This window comes from Bufo gargarizans, chromosome 3 (assembly GCF_014858855.1).
Source record: "Bufo gargarizans isolate SCDJY-AF-19 chromosome 3, ASM1485885v1, whole genome shotgun sequence".
In the NCBI taxonomy this organism is placed as follows: domain Eukaryota; kingdom Metazoa; phylum Chordata; class Amphibia; order Anura; family Bufonidae; genus Bufo; species Bufo gargarizans.
The window spans coordinates 141,987,311-142,009,219 of record NC_058082.1 but is presented as its reverse complement, the minus strand read 5'-3'; the positions used below and the strand labels follow the sequence as shown (position 1 = coordinate 142,009,219).

Below are 21,909 nucleotides of genomic sequence, written 5' to 3'. Positions count from 1 at the left end.
TGCGCATGGGGCGCTCTGACGTCATTCTGGAGCACCCCGGGAGCCTCACGGATGGCAAGTATACTGCTCCCCCGCTCCCTACTACTGATATTGCAACCAGGACTTTAATAGCGTCCTGGCTGCCATAGTAACACTGAACGCATTTTGAAGACGGATCCGTCTTCAAATGCTTTCAGTTCACTTGCGTTTTTCAGGACCCGGCGTGTAATTCCGGCAAATTGAGTACACGACGGATCCGGACAACGCAAGTGTGAAAGAGCCCTTAGTTATATAATCGCTGACCATCAGATTTACAGTGCTATATCTTGTTTTTCCATAACTCGAACAACCCCTTTAAAACCACATGAGCTACTTGCAGTTTTTAGAGCGGATTTGATGCATTTACAACCAGGGCTGTGGAGTCGGTAGATAAATGCTCCGACTCCTCAGTTTTTTGTACTTCCGACTCCGACTCCCCGACTCCGACTCCTCTGTATTTAATATGCGAATGTATTTTATACATTCCTTGAAGGAAAGAAAGAAGTTCTTCTAAGCTCTTCTAGCACAGAGAGGTAGTTGGGCAGAAGCTGCTGCCTTCTCCTTTGTGTGCTGATCTTCTGCTGAAGACAGGGCAGTGGGAGGATCCAAGAAGGGACATTTATTTTAAAACATGATTTCCCTAGAAGAATCCCATAGTCATGTTTAAAGTTTAAGATAACATTCTGAGTTTACACGTTTTATAGCCTTAGCTGAATGACAGCAGTTTTTCCAATGGTTTACAGCAGGGATGTCAAACTCGTGGCCCTCCAGCTGTTGCAAAACTACAACTCCCATCATGCCTGGCCATACTACAGCTATCAGGGAATGATGGGAGTTGTAGTTTTGCAACATCTGGAGGGCCATGAGTTTGACATCCATGGTTTACAGTTTCAGTCTTGAACTATTGACCCTCCATTCCCTTCACTTATACAAGTGTCTCTAGTCCTGCAAAACACATATTTAGTTAATCCCTTATCAGTGAGAGGCTAGGTAAACCATGGGCATTGTGTTCCCTGTAACATCAGAACACAACACAATGGAAAGTATATGTATTGCCACTCCTAATTGTGCATTGCGTGCCATATAGTGAAGCATATGAAAAGCATGCTTCTTCACATCACTGAACGCGTTTGTTTTGCGGTTACGTGAGGCACTGCATGCATTGGCCTTTATTCTTACAGTAGAGAAGTCATTAATTATAACTGTTTATGAATTCGGACATTTAAACTTGCTTTTTTATTTTTTTATTCCAATTTAAATTTAGTAGGAGTCGGAGTCGGTTCATTTTTTGCCGACTCCGACTCCAGGTACCCAAAATTGACTCCGACTCCTCGACTCCGACTCCACAGCCCTGTTTACAACATTTAAAAAAGGCAAACAGAGTTATTGTGTTTTTCCCATTCTTACCCAGAAACAGTTAATAAAAGTCAATCAATGATTATATGTACCCCAAAATGGTTCCATAAGTGAAGAGAGCCTGAAAAAGTTGCAAATTATTGTGCAAATATGGCCTCAATGCACCTCATTTGCCCCAGGTAGCAAAAACCATCTAGGGAAAAAAAAAAGAGGTCTTATTGCCCATAGCAAGAAATCAAATTTTAAGCTGTAATCCACACGGACTGTAATACTATGATAAACTGCCAAGCTTATGTTCAGATAAGGTTTTGTTATATTAAATATTCATATGTTACTGTGTATACAATATTTTAAAGATTTTATATTTTACTAATATAATGATAATTACTGTGAAAGCAGCATGGCTATTGCTGTGGAGAGGGCTGTCAATGAGGCAGTGCCGCGTCCCACTACCTTCAGGATCAGTGAGGATTCCAGTGGTCAGACCCCCACCAACCGTAAAGGGATACCGTATCCTAACAACCTCCTATCATTCTGTATAAAATGGTGATCTGCATTCTTCAGGCTGCCGTTATTCCAGTAACAAACATATACACAGGGATTAGGGAGCGCTTTTAACGCCCAATAAATCAGCCAGAATGTAAATTTTAGAAATAACATTTCAGGGGGTAGAAAGCATACTTCCAACAAAGTAAATATTTTTCTCATACATCCATGCTCTGTTTGCATTATTAATATTTTCTACTAATCTGGTAAATTGAAAAAAACACATTTTGTCACTTTTCTGTGTCACTCGAGAGCTTAGAGAACAGCAGAAAAAGACGCCATGGAGAGCTGTTCACATCCAGTATGTCAGTGGCTGCTCAGTCTGATGACACCAAGGCAAAGCAAAGCCAGCGGATTTCAGTAGGACAGCATGAAACAGGAAGATGTGCCGCTGCTTTTCCACTGGATGTTGCAAAAGCTCAAATGCGAGATGCCCATCCATCGTTAGATCAAGTGAAACAGATAAAAATCAAGCATTAAAAGCTTTTCCCCAATATCGATGGCACGTCTTTGACATGTATTGCATTTAAATTTTGCGCACTCTGGTCCAGAAAACATGCCACGAGGCCGGGCGAGAAAATATTGTTTTAAAACTGTTTTTCTGTCAAGTCAAAAGAGCTTAGTGAGAAGGAAGTAGAGATGTTTGCAGATAGGTGTGTGCATACCCTTAAGAAGATACATGGGGGGGATTCATCATAAACCAGCGTCTATGAAGTCCCATGCGCTGCGGAGGATGAGCCTAATTTATGACGTGGCGCACACCTCCTCTGGCAGTCCATGCTCCCAAAATTGAAATCTACGTCAGCTTGAAGCTGGTGGAGATTTCAGACTTCTTTTACACTGCGAAAACTGGCGTAAAAGAAGATAAATATGCCGGGCCCAGGGCAGGAGAGCGGAAAGTTCCTCTTTAAAAGGGGTTGTCTCACTTCAGCAAGTGGAATTTATCATGTAGACAAAGTTAATACAAGACACTTACTAATGTATTATGATTGTCCATATTCCTCTCTTTGCTGCCTGGATTCATTTTTCCATCACATTATACACGGCTCATTTCCATTGTTACGACCACGCGGCAATCAAACAGCGGTGATCGTGATTGCACACTAGAGGAAAAAGTGTCGGCCTCTCTGGGAGCATGCTTAGGCTAGTGCCTTTTCCTGTAGTATGCAAGCATGGCCACCGTTGCTGGATAGCATGGTGGTCATAACCCCTGGAGACAAGCAGTATATAATGTGGAAAAATGAATCGAGCCGGCAGAGGAGGCAATATGGACAATCACAGTATTAATCACCGTAAATTTTCAATGGGGTCAGAAAAAATGCGGACGTGTGAATGGACCCTTATTTTATGATTCTCAATCTTGACAGAGGTAACACAAGCATATACAGTCAGGTCCATAAATATCAAGAACTTCAACACAATTGTAACATTTTTGGCTCTATACACCACCACAATGGATTTGAAATGAAACGAACAAGATGTGCTTTAACTGCAGACTGTCAGCTTTAATTTGAGGGTATTTACATCCAAATCAGGTGAACAGTGTAGGAATGACAACAGTTTGCATATGTGCCTCCCACTTGTTAAGGGACCAAAAGAAATGGGACAATTGGCTTCTCAGCTGTTCCATGGCCAGGTGTGTGTTATTCCCTCATCATCCCAATTACAATGAGCAGATAAAAGGTTCAGAGTTCTTTTCAAGCGTGCTATTTGCATTTGGAATCTGTTGTTGTCAACTCTCAAGATGAGATCCAAAGAGCTGTCACTCTGGTCAGTGAAGCAAGCCATCATTAGGCTGAAAAAACAAAAAACAAACCCAAAGAGATAGCAAAAACATTAAGCGTGGCCAAAACAACTGTTTGGAACATTCTTAAAAAGAAGGAACGCACCGGTGAGCTCAGCAACACCAAAAAGACCCGGAAGACCGTGGAAAACAACTGTGGTGGATGACCGAAGAATTAATTTTCCTGGTGAAGAAAACACCCTTCACAACAGTTGGCCAGATCAAGAACACTCTCCAGGAGGTAGGTGTATGTGTGTCAAAGTCAACAATCAAGAGAGGACTTCACCAGAGTGAATACAGAGGGTTCCGCACAAGTAAACCATTGGTGAGCCTCAAAAACAGGAAGGCCAGATTAGAGTTTGCCAAACAACATCTAAAAAGCCTTCACAGTTCTGCAACAACATCCTATGGACAGATGAGACCAAGATCAACTTGTACCAGAGTGATAGGAAGAGAAGAGTATGGAGAAGGAAAGGAATTGCTCATGATCCTAAGCATACCACCTCATCAGTGAAGCATGGTGGTGGTAGTGTCATGGCATGGGCATGTATGGCTGCCAATGGAACTGGTTCTCTTGTATTTATTGATGATGTGACTGCTGACAAAAGCAGAAGGATTCATTCTGAAGTGTTTCGGGCAATATTATCTGCTCATATTCAGCCAAATGCTTCAGAACTCATTTGACGGCACTTCATATTGCAGATAAACAATGACCCAAAGCATACTGCAAAAGCAACCAAAGTAAAGAAGTGAAATGTTATGCAATGGCCAAGTCAATCACCTGATCTGAATCCGATTGAGCATGCATTTCACTTGCTGAAGACAAAACAGAAGGGTAAGTGCCCCAAGAACAAGCAGGAACTGAAGACAGTTGCAGTAGAGGCCTGGCGGAGCATCACCAGGGATGAAACCCAGTGTCTGGTGATGTCTATACGTTCCAGACTTCAGGCTGTAATAGACTGCAAAGGATTTGCAACCAAGTAATAAAAAGTGAACGTTTGATTTATGATTATTATTCTGTCCCATTACTTTTGGCCCCATAACAAGTGGGAGGCACATATGCAAACTGTTGTAATTCCTACACCGGTCACCTGATTTTGATGTAAATACCCTCAAATCAAAGCTGACAGTCTGCAGTTAAAGCACATCTTGTTCACTTCTTTTCAAATCCATTGTGGTGGTGTATAGAGCCAAACAAGTTAGAATTGTGTCGATACCCCAATATTTATGGACCTGACTGTAAACAGAGACGCATTTAAAACCATGGTTTTTCCCAGATATGCTCACATAGTTACTTACCTCATGTACATCTTCCCCACTCTTTTTCAACTTAGATTTTTCTGACCCGTTTTCACTATGTAAACAAATCACCCCAATTTGTCTCCATCCTGCATGTAGCACTTCCTGTTGCTGCATCCAACCAAACCCATGATGCACTTCTCCTTCCTCTGCCATAGCTCCAGCACCACCCAGCTAGTGTATAGCTCCTCCCACCTAGTTATTTACATAGACACTCCCCTACCACTGCCTCCAATGCTGCTTGGACATGCCACTGGACAGAACATCAGGAGAAATAAGAAAGAGCTCCATGGACACGGAACCACAGCCCAGATCAGAAGATAGGAGCAATAAAAAGAAAAGAAATGCATTCCAAAATCACAGCTACCTTCATAAATGATTGCTTGAAAGGATCCCCTTTAACCTTATCTAGCACAGTACAGCATTTTTCAGCCATCATTCATATACATACGGCTTATTCGACTTGTCCAACATGGACAACTGTGCCACAGCAAAGAATGATCTCTGCTAATACAAATCCATCCAACCCATTATACGGGTCAGTCTAAATTGAATCATGTTATGAGCAAACAGGTTGCACATAAAACAACTGAAGACCATAAAATGACATCCGGAAGCGCTCTGCCAGGGGGCAGCCAAGTACATAATGCTGTACAAATGAGCCGTGTGATTAATGCAGGTAATAATGCAAATTAAAGAAAATTGACCAAGCAGTTTTTTAATTAATCTGCGTCATGTCAATGTTGTCTGCACCACTAATTAGAGATTAAGGTTTATTTCACCATCTCTATTTCTCTTTCTTCTTGTAGTAGGAAAAAAAATAAAAAAAGTCGATGCCCTTAATAATAATTGCAACAGCTTATACTGATCAGGATTTGTTAAAAGCACATTAATCAGTTTAAAGTGTAAGATTTCCCCATGGTATATCACCTCACCTTGCTTCCATTTAAAGTAAAAAAAAAAAAAAAAAATAGCTAGTTTTCATCCAGATTTCACACATATGTAGAGCTGCAATATCTGGAAAGAAAATTCAAGAACATAAAGGGGTTTTGTCATTTCAGCAAATGGCATTATCATGTACAGAAAGTTAAACACAAGGCACTTACTAATGTATTGCGGTCGGCCATATTGCCTCCTTTGTTGGCTGGATTCATTTTTCCATGAAATAAATCAATGGTGCTCAGGGTCCCCCAAATAAATAAATCAGTGGTGCTTCAGGTCCCCCCCAAATAAATTAAGCCTTGCTCAGCCAAATAATAAAAATAAAATTAGCCAGGTTAAATTAAATCATTGGTGGCAGTGGTGCTCAGCGGCGGTCATTAACGATAAAACTCAGACCTCAGCCGACAGGCGGCCCGACTTACCTGTCCAGACGTCAGGCTCCTTCAAGCACAGGCAGTGATAGGACATCACTTCCTGTGCGCGAGGATAAGGGGCCGCTGCCGTTGTGCGGGCGACCCACAATAGGAAGCCTCAGGCGACCCCCCGGAAAGGGCCGATCGACCCCCAAAGGGGTCGTGACCCTTAGGTTGAGAACCGCTGATATATAGGCTTATGAGTGACTAGTTATGACGCACATCACCATATGATCCATCACCAGACATGACATCCCTTTTCAATGCAAACTTTCAAGAATTACCGTAATTTGCCTTTAACATTCCTAAATCCTGGGCTAAGAAAAATTAAAAATGAAATGAAAAATCGGAGACAAGGATTTCAATTCATGATAAAAAGTAACAAATTCAGTAAAGTATCAATAACATTCCAGAACACATTGCTTTTCCCAGAAAGGTTGTCACAAAAGCAGTGAAAAACTCATCCTTCTTTCTCCATATTCTGTTTATTAGTACTATCTAAATCAATTACGGTAAGGTACAAGGACCCCCTCTATTTAGCCACGTTGCTTATGTAGCACCCACATATTCAGCAGAGCTGTACAGAGATTGCCACCATTTACATCAGACCATTTATCCAATGGTTCTCAGTCTAATTTCCCCATTTCCCACAGACTGGGGCTAATTTCATAGGGAACCAATTAACAAATCTGCATAAATTTGGATGGTGGGAAGAAAACGAAGAACCAAATGGAAACTCATACAAACACGAGGAACAGACAAAATCCATGTAGATGTTGTCCTTGGTTGAAGTCCCACCCAGAACTCCAGCACTTCAAAGGACACAGTGCTAACACTGAGCCATGATCCTGCCCAATGTGAATAAATAAGTATAAGGGATCATAATGCAGGAATGACACACAGTGTTTTTGAGGTAGATATTGGAGTCAAAACCAGAAGAGGATCCTAGAAGAAGATGAAGGCAGACACCTCTTCTATTGTAGGATTGTTTCGATACCAAAATTTGATTCGGTTTCAATGCCATAAAAAAAAGTATTGTGATACTCTATACCACGCAAAAAAAATAAAAACACAAAAGAAAATGTGTGCAGTCTGTATTTTATGGAACATCCAGCCCATAAAAGAACCGTCCGATCCTGTTTTTTGGGGGGGGACAAGGTGACAAAAATAAATAAATAAATAAATGTCGAATCATGCAGTTTTTATTTTTATTTTTTCTGTTACAGCGCTCATCGCATAGGACATTTTTATTTTATTTTAATAGTTTGGACTTTTCAGATGTGGCTATATGTGATATGTTTACCGAATTTATTGTTTATATATTTTATATGTAAAATTGGGAAAGGGGGTGATTTATACTTAATATTTTGATGTTTTTAACTTTTTTATTTTATTTTTTTAACTTTTTATTTAATAACCATTTCCCCCCTTAAAGGCCAGAACCTGGGATCTTTTAATCTCTTTTCCTATTCACCTGATAGATCTATTAGTGTGAATAGGATCTCACACTCTTCCTGCTGCCCTGTGCATAGTACACATAGCAGCAGGGAGCTGACTATAGCAGCCAGGACTTCAGTAGCGTCCTGGCTGCCATGGTAACTGATCGGATCCCCAGGATTACACTGCTGGGGCTCCGATCGGAACTGCCACCAATGAGGAGGAGGGGAGGGGACCCTGTGGCAACTGCCACCAATGATTTTAATACTGGGGGGGGGGGGGGGGGCAAATACTGGTATCGAGGTAGATACCAGGCAAAAGTATCGATTGGGTATCGAAAATTCGATACCCGAAACAACCGTACTCTATTGTAACCACTTCAGTGTTGGGCTTAAAAGGGTTTTCCCGAGACTTATCCGGAGGATAGGACACGGTGTGGGTCTGACACCCCCGCAGATCAGCTGTTTGGGAAAGCTCTGACGCTCCTGTAAGTGTCGCAGACTTCTCCCTGCTCACTAAGCACAGCGCCATACATTGTATAGCAGTTGTGCTTGGTATCATGCTCAGTCCCATTCACTTGTATGGGACTGAGCTGCGCCTAAGCCATGTGACCGATGTAGGCAATTGCCTAGAGAAAGCTGAGAGAAGGCCCCAGCCCTACTGCAAGCACCGCTGCCTTCTCAAGCAGCTGATCATCAGGGGTCCCAGGTGTTGGACCCCCACCGATCACATACTGATGACCTAGCCAGACGACAGATCATCAGTATTTAAGTCTCGGAAAATCCCTTTAAAGTGTATGTAAACTTAACAAAACGTTATTAAATTTAGTTTGAAATGTGCTAAAATAAATTTTTGTAACATACTTTATTAAGTTTTTGGGGTACTTTTCAATGAGAAATATGCACCTTACGTTCTGCTGCCTATTGTGCTTTAAAAGCCATACTCCCATAGAGCACTGTAGCACTGTGTATGGGAGTACGGATTCCCCTGTAGCCGCACCCAGCAGTATACAGGCCAGAGCATTGCGCCTCCTGCCTATACCAATGCTGCTTCGCTAAAGCCTGGCATACATGGGTTATGTCAGGCTTTAGCAGAGCGGGCACAAGCAGAAAAGCGACATCTTATGTGAACTCCTGCCCTGCTCAGCTCTAATAGCCTGCATACCACATCGGTACAGACTATTAGAAAAATTGAGTAGAGTGCAGGGCAGGATCTCACATAAGACATCGCTCTCCTGCTTGTGCTCTCTCTGCTAAAGCCCGGCATAGCCCATGTGTGCCAGGCTTTAGCACTGGTACAGGCAGGAGGACAGGTGCGGCCACAGGAGATTCCATGCGAGTATAGATTCTAAAATGTAACAAGCACCTTAAATTCAGGTGCCTATTTGGCATGGAAAAGTAAATAAATAAAAATAAATTTAAGTTTAATTTAACAAACTTCAGTTAAAAGTTTCGGTAAGCTTTAAAAAACTGCCAGATAAACTGCCTGTGTGATCCAGCCTAATACATTTGCAGAGATTTACTAAGCTAGTTTCCCCATACCTTAATTTTTGTAGCCAGTTCATTTGTGCAAGTATATTAATTTCCAAACATAAAAGGAAATTGCAAATCAATTTTTAATATTTCATAATAAGATGCCACAGTCAACACAGAAAGAAAAACCTAAAGGCCTTGCTCAAACCTACTGTTGTGTTGAGGCTTAAAGCTGTCCTACAACCGTTAAAGGTGTTTCCTGAGATTTTAATACTGATGACCTGTCCTCTGGATAGGTCATTAGGATATGATCATGGGGGTCTGACACCCGGGACCCCTGACGATCAGCTGTTCGAGAAGGCAGCAATGCTCGTAGTAGTGCTGTGGCCTTCTCAAAGCTCTCCCTAGGGCACTGAGGGAGCGGTGCTTAGCAAGCACGGAAAAGGTCGTGTACTAACAGAAGCGTCACGGCATTCTCAAACAGCTGATTGGCGGGGGTTCGGGTGTCGGACCACCACTAATCAAATACTGATGACCTATCCAGAGGATAGTACTAAAATCTCAGAAAACCAGTTTAAGTGACACTCGCCATTATTTTCTACAATTGTAAACAGCACATCTAATGCATATGGAGAGCAGGAATTCATGAATAACCAGGACTCTTCTCATGTACATTTCACTCTTTTCCAGGCCCAGTCTGCAACGTTTTGTAATGTTGGTTCTCGGCAACCACTTACTTTTAACTTAGAAATGACAGACCGCTGAAATCAACTCACCTGTCTCTACTTTATGCTGCCGTTAGTACGAGTAGCTTGACAGGTTCCCTTTAACAAGGTCTCAGCCAAGCCTGTTACATTATCACATGAGCTTTCTTTTATGCGTTTTGCCACCAAAACTTTTGCTATCAAAATTAAAAATAATAAATGATATATATATATAACCTGTCACAGCAAAAAGCCATCTAAACTAATTCCAGTGAAATTCCTTTAACCAGAGGCAAAATATACAGTACCTCTGACTGTCCCTGAATTAATGCTTCCTTTTCTTACAGCTCAAAAGCAAGGAGTATAAAGGTCTATGTTAGAGGCTCATTGATAACACCAGGAGAGGAGGCATTCTCCGTCCCAGTGCCGCTCTCCACAAGGATTAGAGCACTGATGCCTTCAGAAAGAGACAGCCCTGCTGTTTTATTCACACCGCATGTACATTTCTTCAAATGCTTAACAACGAGTGCAGAAAGTGATGCAAATCTGAATAGAAGGGATTGAGAATTGAATGGTCCCAGAAAGTCTTGCTGTTCTGTGCTGTTAACAGCTATGCAAACCAGGTCTCTGTGACATTGACAATTACTTCCATTCCCGCTCTTCCAATTGCTCTCCGCAGCATTCTCGCTCCTCAAAGTCATGTATTTTATGGAGTGTTAAAATGTTATTTTCAAGTGTATTTCGCAGGTTCACCACACAATAGCATCCGGGACCCGGTAAACAATTGACTTGGACATGCGTAGACTTTTCACACCATCTTTTTCAAACCTTTTACCAGCGAGGCAGATACAATTTTTTTTCAGCAAACAATTGTGTTTGTCATCTTTTAAATAAGGCCGAGTGAGGAAAAAAACTGAGTGACACAGGACTTTCCCTGATAGAGAACAATAAAGGTGGAAAGTGTGACAGCAAAATCAAAAGGACAAGGAAGGCGAAATGAAGTGTCAAGAAATCTGAAGAGTAAGAGCGGTGGTTTAATAGCACATAGTGTAGCGCAGAACACTAAGCCCGATACTGCGCACCTACAAGTACTTAAAAGTGTCAAACTTCCCAGAAGATAAAAAAATCATTTGTGCACTTGGTGTTGACAGGATCCAAAGGGAAAACCACAATTAGACTTACCGGTAATTCTGTTTCCTTGAATCCACCCTGACGGCTACACATGACATTGACCCATTGACCTCTATAGGGGCAGGAACACACAGAGTTTAAAAACCCCCACCCGTGTTTATAACAACCCCCATCCGTGTTTATAACAATTACCCAAGTGGGTGCATGAAAATTATATATATATATACACACACATACATACATACATACGGTACATACACACACATATACACACACACCAACAAATACCGCAGCAGCACAGTCAGATAGTGTGCACTGGGTGCAATTCCTCACAGAGGTCGGCTTCTCCTCCACAATAAGTACTCTCCAAATAACAAGGCAGCACTTCCAGCTTTCGGTGACAGGGTGAAGACCCCAGCTGGGAATAAAGTTTTGGGGTCTTCACCCTGTCACCGAAAGCTGGAAGTGCTGCCTCGTTATTTAGAGAGTGTATATATATATATATATATATATATATATATATATATATATATATATAAAATGTATTTATTTATTTAGTTTTTGAGCATTACTCCATATTTGAGCAATTAAGGGAGGGAATATACTTGCCGTCATGGTGGATTCAAGGAAACAGAATTACCGGTAAGTCTAATTACGGCTTTCCATTTAATCCACCATGACAGCTACACATAAGAACTAACAGATTAAACGGTAGGGGGGCTACTGCTTGCAGAACTTTCTGGCCAAAGGTCAGATCTGTAGAAGCAGAGACATTTAGATGATAATGCTTTATGAACGTATTTATACTTGGCCAAGTAGCGGCCCTACAAATCTTGTCAAGAGATATACCAGCTTTTTCCACCCAAGAAGTGGCCATTGCCCTGGTGGAATAGGCTCTAATGTTAGAAGGACTTGTAAGACCCAATAGGGAGTAACAGCAGGATATTGTGTTTTTTTATCCAACGACCTATAGAAGCTTTGGAAACCTCATTCCCCTTATTGTGACCTGCAAACTGAATCAGAAGATTGTCATCCTTCCTAAATTCCTTAGTGGCTGCCAGGTACTGGATAATTGTGATTTGTTTAGACCTTTTAGGATTATAATAATATGGAAAGCGCCGTCGGGTTTTTGGACAAGGAATAATTTTTAATAAAAGCCCTTCCCTATTTCTGATTCGGGTATTTCTATCACTACTCCCGATTTTTAAAATCTAGAACCCCTTGCCATATTTTTGACGTGATTTGAAATCTTTTTGGAGGGGTTGAGGAAAATTCTATCCTGTAAACATTTTTCACGATGTCTAAAGCCCAGGGATTTTGAGTTACTGCTTCTCACAGGGCCAGAAATTTCCTCAACCTTCCTCCTACCCTGGTGTCACCGTTTTTCATTTTGCTTGTTTTGGGGGATTAAAGAGAAATCCTCTACCTTTGCCCTCTTTTTGATAGCTCCAACGTTTTGCCCTTTCCCCTGTAGGATTTAGACTGTGAACTAAAAGGGACGAAAAAGTTTCCTTTTATTCTCCTCTGGGAACTCTTTCTTTTTGTCGGCCGCCTTCTCTAAGATTGCATCTAGTTCGGGGTCAAATACATAGTCTCCTGAAAAGGCAATTGAGCACAATTTTGCCTTGGAGGTCCTGTCACCTCCCCAGGATTTCATCCAGAGTGCTTGTCTGGCCGAATTTGACAGAGCCACATCTTTAGCAGCGAACCTGCCCAATTATGCAGAAGCATCAGCCAGTAATGCTGTGGCAGACTTAAAAAGGGGGGGTGGAGTTTAAGATTTCCTCTCTAGTTTTATTTTTTATATGGTTTTCTAATTCATTGAGACAAAAATACATGGCCCTAGTCACAGAAGTTGCCGCCATGTTTTTTTTACCCCAAACATAGAGGCCTCCCAGAGTTTCCTCAAAAGGGCATCTGCATTCCATTCCATGAGATCCCGTAACTGTGACGAATCCTCAAATGGCAGGGAAGTTTTTTTAAACAACTTTTGCCACCTGAATATCAATCTTTGGGGTCTCATTAAAGATTTTAATTTCAGACGGGTCGAACAACAGCCTATTTTTAAACTCCTTGGAGACTCACAACCTTCTTTCTGGATCTGTCCATTCATCAAGTATCATGCCCTTAATGCTTTCGTTAATGGGGAATACTTTAGACTTTTTCACATGTAGTCCCCAAACATCTCGTCCTGTACTGACCGGGGTTTTTGGATATCTTCAATATTCATGGTAGCCCTTACTGCCCTTAGTAATTCCTCCATTTCCTCAGATCAAAAGTAATATTTCTGACAATACATGATACTCAATATTTTGTCTAGAGGTGGAAGCCTCCTAGTCCATGTCCTCTGCGTCAGAGGAGGATGGAACTGATAACCTGGATTTTTTTGCCCAGAGACGTAGGAGGAACTAGCGTAAGGGAGGCCAGGGAGGATTTAATTTCATTTTGAATCATAGATTTAAAGGGGTGGTCTCACAATGGGGGCATATCGCTAGGATATGACCCCATTGTAGTATAGGTGCGGGTCCCACACCTATATTGAGAATGAAGCCCTGCAAGGTGGTGGCTGGAGGACTCCGGTCCGGCCACCACCAAGCCGGCTCCCCATAGAAGTGAATGGGAGCGTACCACACATGCGCGGCCCACGCTCCCATTCATTTCTATGGGGCAGACGGAAATAGCCGAGCCAGCACTCGCAGTGCGCCCTCCTTCACAATACAGGTCCAGGACCCGCACCTATAAGACAATGGGGGCATATCCTAGTGATATGCCCCAATTGTCCATGATGAGACAACCCCTTTAACCTCCATAAGGATAGATGGTTGCTCTTTCTTTAAAAGCTCACTAATGCAAGATTTGCAAAGATCCTTTTAATAATTTTCAGGGAGTTATTTTTTTTTTTGCAAAAGTTGCACATCTTGCATATTTGAATTTAACTTTAGATTCTTACACTACCTATTAAAAGAAGCGCAACCGGGTATCAGCTTTTTTCCCCACACGTATCTCCGGAGCAATACGGCTTCCTCAGGGGTGAGGAAGCCAGATTGCTCCAGCGATATGCACTGGGCGCTTTCTTATTTTTTCAGGTCCACTGAACCAGCTGTTTACGCAGGTTTGCCCCCTTTTATTGTGACCCTATTTAGGTCTATTTGTATCTTCAGAGGTCTTACCTTATGTCATATTTGCTTTATATTCTATATTGAATCTTTATATGCTGGTGTTTTACATTTTTGCCCATGGTGGGGCAACTCAGTGGACCTGTTTGTGTCGGTTACATATTATTTATTATATACCGCACTTTGTCTGAATTGTATACAATTTTTTAATGTGTCTGTTGTTGTGTTCAATAAACTTTATATATATTTTTGATACTGATCATTACTGTCGGATGTGCATTCATGGGGTGGTTCTGGTGACTCTCTCTTGGGTCCATTTGTTTTTTGGGGAAGAAAGGAGTTATCCAATTTAAACGTGATTCTATCTGAAGCAATAACACAGAAAGGCTCATTAACCTTCAGGGCCTGGATTTCACTAACCCTGCGGGCTGACGTAATTGCTACTAAGAACAGGGTTTTTAGTGTTATATATTTTATAGAGACAGCAGATAAGGGTTCAAAGGGACTCTCTATTAAGCCTGATAGAACTATATTGAGATCCCAGGGGGGAGTCATGGCCTTCAACGCTGGCCTCAGTCTGTCTGCCCCTTTAAGGAATCTGATAACCCAGGAATGATTGGCAATTTTTTCATCAAAAACTGCACTAAGGGCCGATATGTTAACCCTCAGTGTATTCGGACGAAGGCCTTTCTCCACCCCAGAACCGAAAGGACTGAAAATTTTTCAGGGGATACTTTCTCTTTTATACACCAGGTATTAAAAGTTCTCCATACTTTATTATAGATCTTTGAGGTTACCTCCTTTCTACTAGCCGACATGGTATTGATGACCGAATCTGACAGGCCTCTAGTTTTTAAAATCAACCTTTCAGGTTCCAGGCTGCTAAATGCAGCCTTTCCACACGGGCTCACTTGATCCAATCATTTTTCTAAAATAAGTAATGAGAGTCCACAAACTGAGGACACTTGTCACTCTGGAGCGCCCCGGGAGCCGCACGGATGGTAAGTATGCTGCTCCCCACTACACTTTACCATGGCTGCCAGGACTTTAGCGTCCCAGCAGCCATGGTAACCATTCAGAAAAAGCTAAACGTTGCATCCGGCAATGCGCCGAAACAACGTTTAGCTTAAGGCCGGATCCGGATCAATGCCTTTCAATGGGCATTAATTCCGGATCCGGCCTTGCGGCAAGTCTTCGGGATTTTTGGCCTGAGCAAAAAGCGCAGCATGCTGCAGTATTTTCTCCGGCCAAAAAACGTTCCGTTCCGGAACTGAAGACATCCTGATGCATCCTGAACGGATTTCACTCTATTCAGAATGCATTACGATAAAACTGATCAGGATTCTTCCGGCATAGAGCCCCGACGACGGAACTCTATGCCGGAAGAAAAGAACGCAAGTGTGAAAGAGCCCTTAGTAAATCCTACACTGGACCCGCACTAGTCTTGGGCCCCTTTCACAAGAGTTTTCCGCGCGGGTGAGATGTGTGACGTGAACGCATAGCACCCGCACTGAATTCTGACCCCATTCATTACTGTGCAGATGCGTATTGTTTTTCACGCATAATTTCTGCATTGCGTGACAATCGCAGCATGTTCTATAATCTGCGTTTTCCACGCAGCCCTGGCCCCATAGGAGTAAAAGGGGCTTCAGTGTAAAGCGCATTGTATCCGGATGTAACCTGGATGCAATGCGTTTTTCACTGCCGGTTGCTAGGAGATGTTGTCTGCAATTCTTTAGGGTTTTTTTCACGCGTGTGAAAAACATATCAAAATTGATTGCAACCACGTGGAGGAAAAAAAAAAAAAAAAAAAAAAAAAAAAAAAAAAACACTGAACGCAATCGCAAACAAAACTGAACTTGCTTGCGAAATGGTGCAAGTTCCAATGAACGCACCCTGAGAGAATCCTTATCGCTCATGTGAAAGGGGCCTTACATTCACAGCCAACTTTGAAGATCGACGATCAATACCGTGAAAGCAGAAAGTCCCTTTACATTTCCTGGTTGTGCCATTCCTCTGTTACGGAGAGAAGCGCTGATGTGTGCACATCGCCACTGAAGACCAGGAAACAGAGACTGGCAGAGGACCATGGAAAGATCCACAGCAACGTGGCCTGGAACAAACTGCACCCATATTCTGGGGAAATATTCTGCAAGGAGACTGGCAGCATGTCCATCTGTGAGGCGGTCAGAACACTCATTTGTTGCAGACTGTTCAAACTGCATACAATGGGAAAGAGTAATTCTGCAGTCAACCCCTAGTGTTACCTGTGGATCCGCAGAAAAATCCTACCACGGCCTGCACAGCCAAATGGGTCGGCACATCTCCACTGAAGGCCAGGAAACAGAGACTGGCAGAGGACCATGGAAATCAAGAAGCGGAAGATAGCAGAATATTGCTGCAAAATCCTCACATGGGGCTGTGGCAAAACTGTTATATGTGAAGGCGTCTCCTGGAAATGTGTGAAGAAACTAAGACCTTAGTATCCGACTGGAGGGACGGGTTATACCGTCAGCACTGACTGAGCAGGGTCAAAAGAAAATCCTTCATCTATCTATCTATACGCTTCCAGGAGGAATTACAAAGGAACATCACAACGCAGAGTGCTAAGAAAAGTTGCTGCGGAGGACTGGAGACAGTGCTACATAGGCCGTCATAAGTCAGCAGGCAGGAACATGGAGAGCGCGCGCTGTGTGACAAGAGCGTCTAATACTCTGTAAGGCAGATTCACAAGACAGTCTAAGTAAGCGATGTGCCAAGGTACAGGCTCTTCTGGCTGTTCGTACGCCAGAAACTGAAAGCCACAGCAGTTAGGAGCTGGTGGAGACTTAAGGGGAGTTATCCAGGAAAAGGTGTGTATGACGTATCTTCAGAATAGGGTATAAGTATCAGATCTGCGGGGTGCAACACCCGGGACCTCCTGCGTATATTGGTCACATGGCCTAGTTGTAAGTCAATGGGGCTGAGCTGCAATACCAAACACTGCCACTATACAATGTACGGCGCTGTCCTTGGAAAGCTGCCGGGAGCCTGAAACAGCTGATCAGTGGGAATACTGGGATCCCGTCTGATGTGATAATGATGTCCTATCCTGAGAATAATTCACCATTATCTTTTACAGGATAACCCGTTTAGGCTACATGTATACGACCGTATGCGTTTTGCAGACCGCAAATTGTGGATCCGCAAAAAGAAAAACGGATGACATCCGTTTTTTGTGTGGACCTATTGTAACAATGCCTAAAACGGACGAGAATAGGACATGTTCTATTTTTTTTTGTGGGTGCTGACGGCATTTTTTTTGCAGACCCATTGAAATAAATGGGTCCGCATCCTATCTGCTAAAAAAAATGGAACGGACACAGAAACAAACAACGTTCGTGTGCATGTAGCCTTAAGCTGTAATTTAGGCCCGTTTTTGATGTAAACACATTGGGTCATGTCCCTATAAAAGTTGCACTTTACTTGTGATATTAGCAAAGTGGAGAGAAGTACAAGAAGTCACTAATTATACCGCAAATATAGCAGGCATCAACATTTATGACTTTTTTTATGCTACCTCTGACCAATGTGCCCGTATATACTCTATAGAGCACTCCCAGAACGTTCATCTACTTCTATGGAGCAGTGGCTGCGTTTTTTTTTTGTTTTTTTTTGAGTTGACTATACAGTATACTGGGGTAACTGTACGAAAAAAAAGGGAGACCTATCAAGAAAAATAAGCAATTTGGTCTCATACAGCCCCAAAAAAGTGATACAAAAAGGAGTCCATAAGAATATTTATTAAAATGGAGCAAAGCATCAGTGTAAATGTACCGCAGGCAGGATGTGGAAATCGGCCAGCTATTATTAACTTTTCATCATAAAATTCTGCACATTTGCACAAAATTTTTTAAATTTTGACTTTTCTCCTTACTCAGCAAATTTGGAAAGTGATGAGAAATAAGGGAGGGAGACATCAATTTAGCCAAATGTATTCTTTACACCTTCTCACAGCATGAGCATATGTTTTTTTTCTTTGTCTGAGACGTCAAATGCAACTATTATTCAAGGGGTTGTCGGGTTTCAGGAGGATCCTCCTGCAATGACAAGGTGATCACTACTTATCTGGCAGATCCCACCCCACCACTCCAGTTCTCCCAGAATCTGTTTTCTTGGCTGCAACATTATGGTCACAGTAGTCACATGTCGGGGACGTATCACTTCTGAGGCCAGTCATTGGCTTCAGTGGGGCACATGACCACATCCGGAGGTTTACAGGCCGGGGAAGGGAAGCATCGCTAAACTAAGCCTCTGTGCTGGTGCAGAGGGGGAGGGGAACAGGCGAGTGGATATTATTTTAAGTCATGCACAATTGAGGGCGTAATTTAAAACTGACAAAGTTAGACAAGCCTAAAGGTATTGAGATGGGGAGTGGTGCCCTCTGATAGCGGTCAGCTCACAGCCTTTCTTCCCCATACACCCCGGCAGAAGTGAACACAGCGAGCCACACACGCACAGACACAAGACGGGGCCCGCTCTCGAGGTGTGGATTCCAACCTCTGGGACTTCAGACATTTATGGCATAACCTGGGTATATGTTACCAATGTGCAGCACATCCCTATCCCTCTGAAAGCCCAGAGATGAGAGTCAGTCACTGACAGACACCTCAGCCATTCACCATGCCCGAACCCCCTTCTCCCTCACATCAACAAAGCCGAACCTGGCTTCTTATTCACATAACTTGCCTTTTCATTCTTTGTTAATGAATTAGAACTTTTTACAGTAATATAAGTTGCACTTGGGTGTAGGATTGCACCGGGTATTGAACTTTCACTATTTTTCCGATCCTAGGCTGTGCTACTGCACAGCTTATTATGTTCCCTTAGTACCGGACATGGCGCGCGCCAAGCGCAGTGCACGCCGTCCTCTCCACATCAGCTGCACAGTGGAGAAGGAGGAAGAGCGCCCCTCCCCACTTTGACGTGGCCGGCCACTGCCACCAATGAAAACACAGATTGGCCTGATGGGGGTTATCGAGGGAGGGGAAGAATAGAAAGGCAGCTCTATGCTCTAGGTCAGGGATCGGCAACCTCCGGCACTACAGCTGCTGTGAAACTACAACTCCCAGTTTACATACTTGCTCTGCTCTTCCAAGAGCTTTCATGGAAATAATGGAGCATGCTGGGAATTGTAGTTTCACGACAGAGGGCGTGCCGAAGGTTGCCGATCCTTGCTCTAGGTTAAAGGACATTTGATGATGTAATTTCCATGTGACCAGTAACATCCACTTGCCACATGGCAATGACATCATCAAAGGTCCTTTATCCTTCAACATGAGGAATCTTCCTGCAGTTTTTACAGGTACGTGCTTCATGCTATGTGACGGCATTAATGTAAGACACGTGGTCTTATTACATTAGTACCTCCAATAGGAACAGTGACCCCGTCATGTAACTCATATAATGGGCAACACGGGGTTAACGATGGTGTAACATAGAACCATGTGTCTCACATTAACAGTAAGTAACCCCATCATGTACCTCATATTAACCCCACTTTGTCCACTATGCATGGGTATTTTTTTTCTGTGTGGTATCAAGTATACCACACAGTAGCGGCGGGCACATACCACCATCGTAACAAAGAGCGTCCATCTGCCCACACTGATACGTGTTTGTGCCCAGAACCCATTAGGGCCAGGCTGAGGCTGAAACTGGGTATGATGTGGGGCATCAACCCTCTGTCCAGGTCTTTTGCTCACAAACTGTTCAGTGGCCCAAAACCATTTATCTTTTTAAATTCTACTCTTTACACCCACTTTGGTGCCCATTTTTGAGCCAGTCGTTTCTCTTATCATGCTGCATTCAACTGAATTTACCTCAGCACGTTATTTCATAAAAAGGGTTTCTGTCATCAGAAAAATCCTATGTAGCTGGCTGAGAATAGCGATGGGCTAATGTCAGCAGAACATAACGGTATGACTTATATCTCCCTGCCTGCCGCCGTTAGCGCTAAATAATGACTTAATATGAAAATGAGCCTCTAGGTGCTAGTGGGGCGTTTCTGCAGCACCTAGAGGCTCCGTCCTCTCACCGTTTGGCACACCCTTGTAAGGGCTCGTTCACACGACTGACGTTTTTTGCAGTCCGCAAACTGCAGATCCGCAAAAAACTGATGCTGCCCGTGTGCCTTCTGCAATTTGCGTCACCGAACAGGAGGCCCATTATAGAAATGCCTATTCTTGTCTGCAAAACGGACAAGGACATGCCTCATAATTTTTGCGGGGCCACGGAACGGAGCAATGGATGCGGACAGCACACAGAGTGCTGTCCACATCTTTTGCGGACCCTTTGAAAAGAATGGTTCCATATACAGACCGCCAAATACGGCCAGTATACGGAACGCAAAAAACCTTCGTGTGAACGAGCCCTTAAGGTGATTGACATCCTCGGTCTCCTCCGTGCCCCGCAAATCCTGTGCCATCCATTTTAGTATTAGGGGCAGACATAGTGCGTGAAGGACGCTCGCCTGCTGCCGTCCTTTTCTGATGGAGAGCATCTGTCAGCAGACTTTTACCTCTAGCCATTACTCCTAGAGACTCCGCTCTCTCTGCAACTTCCCTGTCCTCTGCACATTGACTGACAGGGCTGTGATGACATTTTCACTACACCGTCCTGTCAAAGTGCAGAAGGTGCAGAGAAAGCGGAGCCTCTAGGTGTAACGGCAATGCGGGCACATATGAACATAGGACCAACACAGATGTCTTCAGCTGCCAAGTGCTCATGTAACCGCTCAGCCAGTGTCATGGGTACAAATCTGCTGACAGACGCCCTTTTAACAAAAAAAGTCAAAATAAAAAAAAAAGTTATGTGAATAAAACTGATGAATAAGAAAGCGGCTTCTGTGGGGAGAGAGGCGCGCGCTGCATGTACACACAATACTGGCCAATTCCACCAAATTATGCAGTCAGCTGACTGCCCCCTCTGTACATAGGCACCTACACCTGTCAGACTGGTTGCTACAGACACACTGCCTAACAACCAATGTATTTAGTGGAGATGTCAGGCAAAATGTCCATAGCAACCAGTCTGTCTGTTTACAGTACAAGTGAGCTGAAGACAGGGGGCGGTATGTCAGGACTTGGGCCACCTACCTCAGCAACCATATGGTTATCAGCAGATGAAGCAGTTTCCCCAGCCTAGGGCGGCAGCAGCCGGCACTGCAGGGACTGAGCCGAGCTCCCAGGGCTGCACATGGCTCCCCCTCCCCCTCTACATAAACACCGGGACAGCATGGCAGCACCGAGCTCCGGTACTGGGCCTCAGCTTACCAGCCTTCCTCCTGACACAGGGACGTGCTCGTCACTTCCGCCATCTTCTGTTCGCTTCACAGCAGACACACTACGACCCTCACCAGCTATGTCAACTACTCTTTTCATGAATTCTCAGAAGTCCGGGGACGGTGACACCTCATCTGGCCGCGCTGGTCGCAACCTAATGACGGAAACTACAACAAAGGTTGACAGGGGCCCGTCAGCCAATAGGCTCTGCATGACCCCCTAGCGCACAGCCAACCAGCGCCAGGCCTGTGACGTCACCAACAGAGACAAATGTTAGTAGGAAACCAAGGACGCCATGATTCTTAAGGGAAACTTGCCAGCCGTTCTACCATGGTTTGCTGGAGAGACCTTACTTTATGTTGACACTTCC

At 43.5% G+C, this 21,909-nt stretch overlaps 1 protein-coding gene across 1 annotated transcript in view; it reads right to left on the bottom strand.

The window, feature by feature from the left end:
• Positions 1–21,701, bottom strand: part of LOC122931442 (tudor domain-containing protein 3-like) — a 206,425-nt gene extending 184,724 nt beyond the window's left edge. Inside the window, exon 1 of the mRNA XM_044285514.1 lies at positions 21,531–21,701. Within this exon, the coding sequence (XP_044141449.1) occupies positions 21,531–21,574 (44 nt within the window). The 5' untranslated portion in view covers positions 21,575–21,701. The remainder of the gene's footprint in view (positions 1–21,530) is intronic.
• Between the last annotated feature and the right edge of the window lie 208 nt (positions 21,702–21,909).